Below are 7,823 nucleotides of genomic sequence, written 5' to 3'. Positions count from 1 at the left end.
GGCCTCAAGTTGCGCCAGGGAAAGTTCAGATTAGATATTAGGAAGCATTTCTTTCCAGAACGGGTTTTTGGGCATTGGAATGGGCTGCCCAGGGAGGTGGTGGAGTCCCCATCCCTGGAGGTGTTCAAGAGAAGGGTCGATTTAGAGCTTAATGATATGCTGTAGGTGAGAACTGTGCTCGGCGAATGGTTGGACTAGATCTCCAGGGTCCTTTCCAACCTAGATGATTCTGTGATTCTGTAATGAGCAGGGACATCTTCAACTAGATCAAGTTGCTCAGAGCCCCTTCCAACCTGACCTTGAATGTTTCCAGGGATGGGGCATCTACCACCTCTCTGGGCAACCTGTTCCAGTGTTTCACCACCCTCATCATAAAAAATTTCTTCCTTACATATAGTCTCAATCTAATCTCTTTTAGTTTAAGATCGCTATCCCTTGTCCTGTCGCAACAGACCCTAATAAAAAGTCTATCCCCATCTTTCTTATAAGCCCCCTTTAAGTACTGAAAGGCTGAAGTAAGGTCTCCCTGGAGCCTTCTCTTCTCCAGGTTGAACAACCCCAGCTCTCTCAGCCTGTCCTCAAAGGAGAGGTGCTCCAGCCCTCTGATCCTTTTTTTGTGGCCCTCCTCTGGACCCATTCCAACAGGTCCATGTCTTTTCTGTACGAAGGATGACAGGCAACCATTTGGTATCACAGCCAGCACTGATGGAAACAGCTTCTACCACTCCAGACACCTGCAGGACTGCATTTGTACAGCACTGCATTGCTGATGGCCATGGGAGGGCAGGGTGAAATGACCTCATCCAGGCATTTCCCATCAGGAGGGAGGGGTGGGAAAACAGACACAGAGGACCCACCAAAGAGTCACTGCTTGATCTTGCCCAAGATTCCTTCCCTCCTGCTTTGCTAGGCCAAGCAAAGTACCAACTTACACATACCAGAATACATTGCCAAGCACACATGTATGCAAGAATCATGCTACAGAATCACACACATGAATACAAAGGGATATACCTGCTCCACAGGTAGCATTTCAATACAGGTCAGAGAGTGCTCAAAAGGGACCAGATTTTTACTCTCTCATCCCTTCTGATCCTTTCCATTATCAGTTACATCCATATGTAACACCCAACCTAGCGCACTGGGTCTCTGCAACATTACCTGGTCCTGCAGCTTTGATAAAGTATAAAAAAATAAAACTGCACAATTGTAAAGTTTCACTGGTTATCCCAAGAAGCACATGGTACTTGGGAACATAAACAAGCTATAAGGCATTTATCTTTTTGTACTTTTATTGTCTGTTCCTTCAGGAAAAAAATCAATAAAAATTAATCATAAAAAGAGAGCGAAGTACCTTGAAAAAGCCTGTACAAGCACCTTCTGTGTAGAGGGAACCTTTCACTTAAGCTCCTGTCATGAACCTTCTCGGGCATCAGACAAACCACTTCCATCTTCCAAAAGAGCATGATGAGCTTTATATAACTAACAGCAGCTTTTAACCATTTGCAAGCACTTTCCACCTTCTCTGTCTCTATGTCCAGCACACCCCTCATCATAACCAAGCCTCACAACCTGTTGTTTTACACAAGGTCAAGAGAAAGGGGACCAGATGAAGGCTACTGAGTGAGCCAGCACTGGGAAGGTGTGCTCCTGGCCATTAGTGTGGGGAGTCAAAGGAACCTGCTGTAGCCAGGGGAGGGCACAGACAGATGGAAAGCTAAGCAAAGGAATGCCTTGAGGGTGACCATGATCTCTCCACCCTTGCAGACTCCTTTCCTGTGCTGTGCTGTCGTCTTCAAGAAGGAAGAGGGATGCAAGAGGTACACCAGACCCAAGGAGTAATGTCAAGCAAGCCCAGTAATCCTCCCACACACAATCTATACCAAGCAGTCCTACTGCTTCATGGCAAAAGCAGCCAGCGGAGGGGAGAGGGGAAAGCAGCAGCACAGCAGACAGGCTCCCATGTAATGTCAACACCACTGCTTTTCCTACAGAGTTTATCTGGGAAACCATCGTATTTCTACTCCACGACAGTTTGCTGATTACCTAAGCACTTGTCTCTGGTGTACAATCTGATAATCAAGCCTGGTCTTTCTTTGTAGACAAAGAGGCCAATAAATCTCACCCTTTGTAAGTAGAGGTGCCTAGACAAAGCCCTTTACTGGCATTTAGCAAAATGGGTATTTTTCAGAAAACATAAAACAGCTGAAAGTCAATGGCAAGCACTGGAACTGTGTAGGCAGTGGCTCCACAGGAGCTGGACACACAGCACATCCCAACTGTGTCCCGGGTGGTCTCAGGGGAACCCACACTCAGGCAGGCTGACCCCTGTGCCTGCCTAGGAGGAGCCACCCACCCCAAAGGTCTTTACATGGCCACTACAGCCTCCACTAAAAAGTGGCTGCAAATGCAAAAGGGTATTTTTGCAACTGTTTAGTAAGGTCCACAGTATGACCAGCTTGCTCTTAGGGCAGGGTTTCAAAGTCAGCTCCAGAGATAGTGCCCATGGACAAGCCCAGTTACCCCTCCAGCACAATCACACTCCCTGGACCTCGTGTCAGCCCCTGGACAGGCAAGGGGACTGCCAGGCCAGGAGGCACAGGGGCGATGCCGTGCACCAAGCAGCATGCACACAGTGGGGGGGGTTGTCCAGGAGCCAGTGGTTTCCAGGCTGTTAATAACAGAGAACTTGCCAAACCTGGCAAGCTGGACCATTTCATGCCACTGATAGACAGAGGTGGGGGTTCTGCAATCATTTTGCCTGCTGGCCTCAGCATTGCCCATTTTTATCCAACTCTGAACACAAGACATCAGAATGAGGTCAGCAGCAGAGTCTGCAGCACAATGCTGCAGCTGGGACATGCATGCCCATCCTGGAGACTCCTACAAATGCGCAACACACACACAGAGCTTTGCTTCCTCGATGGCTCCACACAGGAGACACAAACCTGGAGAGACAAATAGCTGCTCTAGGCTCCCATGAGCAAGCACCACAGTGCAGGAGCATTAGATGGGCTGAATGTCTCAGTCACAAGCTTGGAATCCAGGGAATCTCTCAATGTCCTCAGGCTGCAGCAGGCTGGAGGCTCCGTTCAGTTTGGACAGCCACACCAAGCAAGTCATGCAGGCTCTCATGCAAGAACAGAGCTGCAACCTTTAGCAGTGGGGGAAAGGATGCAACAGAGCAATTTCCAGAAAAAGGAATTTGGTGGGAGTTAGTGAGTGAGACGACTTCTCTATAGAATTTAGATGACATGCAAAACAGACATTTTGGGCTCTACTCTAGAAGATGACGTTGCTTTTAGCAAAGATCAGGTGCAAGCTGTGAGATTTATCACATTTGTACAAGCATATGTCCAGCAAGCCTCATGGGGATAAGGACAGCCAAAGTAGTTGTCCAGCCTTCTAGCATTAAGGTTGCAAAACAGTTTCCATTATAACCCTCTGTTTTCACACATTTATAGCTTTCTGAAAGCCACTCTCCTGGGAATAATGTTTTCTGTGCTTAGTCCTTTTTTTTTTTTTAACATTTAAATAAAATACCTTCAGATGGTTTTTAGTTACAAGAGAATAAAAAAAAAGTATTTGTTTTTACAACGTGGAAATATGGAAGGGGCTGGCTGGTCCTGGAGGGGACTCCACCTAACACAGAGGAATCATTTTTCATCAAGTTAGTACACATGGGACAAGCACTTCAAGGGCTTAAACCTGCAGTCACAGAGGTTGGAGAAAACACACCACAGTGTCAATGATCCCAGATGAGACTGGGACAGAAAAAGGAACTTGGATACCCTGATTCCCACAGTCAGGACTTTACTTGCTCAACTGACCAACATCGAACCAGTGGGGCAACAGGAAAAAAACCCAAAACAAAAGGAACTTAAAACTTTGTTTTGATGGTTAAGCAGGGAGGAAGAACACACAGAAAGAGTTACCTTTTGTGTTAAATGAAAAAAAAAAAACAACAAACCCACAAAACCAAACCAAAAAAAAACCCCAACCCAATACAAAAACAAACCCTGCTCCCCTATTTTTTTGAACCTTCAGGGATCATATTTACTACCTTCATCCTCTTCTCACTATCCAGAGAAAGGTGGCCACAGCTCAAGAGCAGCTGTCCTCAGCAATGAGAGTAACCAAGTAACAAGAGGCCACTTCTCCAGCAATCATTTCAAGTGCCCCAACAAGCATGACATCAAAAAGAAAGCCTTAAAAATACAGACATGGGTTATCCTACCACTCTGAAGGGCTCATCAAATCCCAACAGGCAGGCCTCTGAACAATGCAGCCATACAACACTTTCTTCCTTCAGACCATGCTCTCTTTGGCCCTTCCCCTCCAAAAGAGCAGCAGAGCAAAATCACGAAGAGCTCACAGAGAGGCTACAGGATTTTGAGCATCAGCTAACATGACTGATTTTATTTTGTGGTCACCCAGTTAGACATTTGTTAGTTGTAAATACAGCTATCTCAGCAGATGATAGAGTTATTTATGAATCCAAACTGAGGTCTTCACATGGTACTGCAATGACAAAAAATAATTCCCCTTGCCCTTTACTCAAGGCTGGCATGACATGCTGCCTTGCAGCCGCACCATGAAGAGGCAACCCCAACCCCTGGTGCAATGGAAACCTGCTTCCCAGGGAGAGTCTTGGAGCACCAGGGAATCTTTGCACTTTACCTCTGTACAGAAGGGCGTAAGCTGGGGATGCACCACAGGCTGAACATACATGTGAAAGGTGGACTCGATCTCCATCGTCCTGCCATTCAGCTTCAGGATAGGGAATTCGATGATTTCCTGAATAGGGCAAAAAGAAAAGCAGCTGTTCATTTCAAACAAACAAAAATGAAGCTGGAAATGATCCTGCCTGCCAAGTTGGCTGTAAAAAAGAGGGGCCTGACAGTTACAAATAAGCGTAAGCCTAACACGAAGCTGTGCAATACAAGTGGGAAAGTGGTGCAGGAGCACAGAGAAGGACAGAACTGATGCTCATTGCAGCCAGGACAGGCAGCAAGGAGGTCTCTGTGCTCAGCACTGCAACTGCACGCATCATCACCAAAGCTGACCCTAAGGAAGATGGCCGAGCACCACTCACACACACTACCCAGGGACATGGGTATGTCATGTATACATGGGTATGCCATGTACTGGCAACGGGTTCACATCTGTTTAGTAATGAAAACCCAGGGGTTGTGCCCTCCCAAAGACCAATCCCATCTTCTCCACCTTGCCATCCTTTTGGAGGACAGACCAGGTAGACACAGGAGCTACAGCAGGAAGCAAAGCACCTCCTTCCTGGGAGAGGCCCAGGAGCACTGCTCTCCTCCAACAGAGTGAGGAGAAGAGCTAGAAGCCCCCTCCAAATCCATCCCAATGGAATATGGCACAGTAGCAAGCCCTGCTTCATCCTCCTCTTTGTAGTCAATTGATGCTGATAGGAAAATAAAAACATTCTTTCATCAGAAGAATGTTCAATTATTTGAATAATCAGCAATCAAAAATTTACATGGACCTGTTAATAAAAAGTTTAAACAAATCCAGTTGCGATGGATTTCTCAATTATTAAAAAATATACATGAAATTAAAAAAGCCGACCACTGAATAAAAGCGATAAAATCCTTTGTGTTCACCCCCTCCTTCTCCACTCCCTTTCCTCCTTCCAGTTTAATGTAAGAGGAGAAGTGACAATTTGTTTGGTGTCTTTAAAGAATAATTTGTCTATGTTATTTAATAGAGATGCATGGCACCAAGGTTCTGGAGTGCAAATGAGCCCGCTGAGTGATATCCATGCAACAAGCCTCTCAAATCACTTCTGGAGAGAAACAGAGAGAGGGAGAGAGAATAAAAAAAATATTGCTTTTTAATATTCAAAAACAGTTTGCAAAATTTAATCAAAGCAGAGCAAAAGCTAACATTTTTACCACTTTGACATTTTTATTAGCGCTTTCATAAATTTTTAAAACATGAATGGAATTAGTTTAGCAACAAAAAAAACTGCCTGAAAACATCTGGAAGAGACAAATAAGAAATAATAAAAAATAAAAAAATCCAACTCCCGTGAATAAAATTAGCATGTGGAAAATGCAGCCGCTGCAGAGGAACTAACACAGGTTTTGGACCCTGGCTGCAACCCTCATGACCCACAGGAGGAAATTATTGTGAGGACATACATAAAGCTGCTGACATCACCACCCCAGCAGGCAGAAGGAGGGCAAGAAGCTGGGTGGGTAAATGGAAACAACAAATAATTTAAATAGCCAGGAGAAACACCCAGTTTCCACAGTGGAAAGAGCCAGTGGCCGCAGCAGAGCAGCTCCCTGGAGCAGCAGGTACAAAGCCCAGCCCAGGGAACATGGGGAGCATGTGCTGCTGAGACAGAAAGTTAAGAAAAAAAAAAGTTAAATAAAGTGTTAAGAGTGCTGAAGTACCCAGGTGCAAATGCAGAGTAGTCAGGCTGCAGAGGACACAGGGCTTAACCATCTCCCCACGGTCAGCCGTGCCACACACTGAGCAAGCTGTGCAGGCTAAGGCAGAGGGAAGGGTTGGGCACATCCTTCCCCACAGCTGTATGGCCCCTCTGGAAGTCACCAAGTTTCCCCAGGAACGAGGCAAAACTTGACCTGTAGTCTGGAAGGGAAAGAGGACACAGAGGCAAAACACCTGAGCATCACCCAGGTGGTTTGTTGTGGTGCAGCCAAGTTCTCCAGCTTCAGCCACCCAGGAGCACCCACGGAAACACGAGAAATTAAATCTGAGTAAGAAACACCGGACACAGCTGATCCTGCCTTCAAAAGAGCTACCACAGGTAGGCTCTGAAAGCAAATTTCTGTTCAGAAGGAAAACAGACTGCAAAGTTTGAAGCCAGGGGACGGGACGTCATAATAGAGCCAGGCTTAACCCCAGGGTAACATGACCCCATCATTCAAACCAGGCTGGGGCGGCTTGTTTCCGTTTCCCTGTAGGTCTGCGTCTCACCCAGGGGGTGACACTGGAAGCAGGGCAAGCCCACAGCAGGGCAAGACGAGCATTCCCCCTCCAGAGAGGGACACACACCGGTTAGATTTCACAGCAAGGCTGCACTGCAATGCCAAGATGGATCCTAAGGGACCAGAAACATCCTCAGGGGCCATCAAGTGGCTGGATGCAAAGCAAGACTGAAAGACAGCCCTGCCACTGATCTGATACACAAAGGCGTCACTTGCCTTCCAGAACCAAAACCAAAAAGCACTTCCAGGAGGGTCAGATTAAGACAGACGAAGGAAATAAAAAGCCATACTAAAAAAATGCGCAAAATTTAACAATATCCAGAATCACTGCAGGTTTGTGAGAAGCGCGTGGCAGGAGCGGAACCCCAGGAGCGACCCAAGTGTCTTAGGAGAAAGCACAGCTGCTCTTTTGGGCTTATGTGGTCAGTTTTTGAAGTAAGTAGTAAAGGACCTTTCCCAAAAGGCTGTTTATCTGCATGCTTCCTATAGTGGAGATTTTTCCAGTCTCTGGCAGTGTTTGCTCCATTGGTATCTAAGGCAACAGATACCAGCCCCATGAAATCAGCCCCACTCCTCACTAACGACGTTAGCCAGTCCTGCAATGAAATTTAACCTGTGACACTGCTGTACTTTTCATTTAAACTTTCATTTGGAGAGAAGCAGTGTTTGGAGACCCTGCAGTTTGTCCTTCTAATAAAGACAAGTGTTGGGACCTTTAAAGGTGCCATTCATCTTTTGCCTTTATTAAATTCAATTTTCTTAAGCCCATGATACATCATGAAATTAAGAGTTGACATTCCTGCAGAAACAAAAATATCTATCAAACATAAACAGAAA

General features: G+C 46.1%; 1 protein-coding gene across 1 annotated transcript in view; it reads right to left on the bottom strand.

The window, feature by feature from the left end:
* ERI3 (ERI1 exoribonuclease family member 3) overlaps positions 1 to 7,823 on the bottom strand; it is a 124,091-nt gene that overhangs the window by 104,413 nt on the left and 11,855 nt on the right. The window contains exon 2 of the mRNA XM_026853750.1: positions 4,681 to 4,797. Coding sequence (XP_026709551.1) covers positions 4,681 to 4,797 — 117 coding nt within the window. The remainder of the gene's footprint in view (positions 1 to 4,680; positions 4,798 to 7,823) is intronic.

Source organism: Athene cunicularia (genome assembly GCF_003259725.1).
Source record: "Athene cunicularia isolate RWA chromosome 8 unlocalized genomic scaffold, athCun1 chr8_part1, whole genome shotgun sequence".
NCBI classification, from domain to species: Eukaryota; Metazoa; Chordata; class Aves; order Strigiformes; family Strigidae; genus Athene; species Athene cunicularia.
The sequence above is the reverse complement of the archived record's forward strand: the minus strand, read 5'-3'. Positions and strand labels throughout refer to the sequence as shown.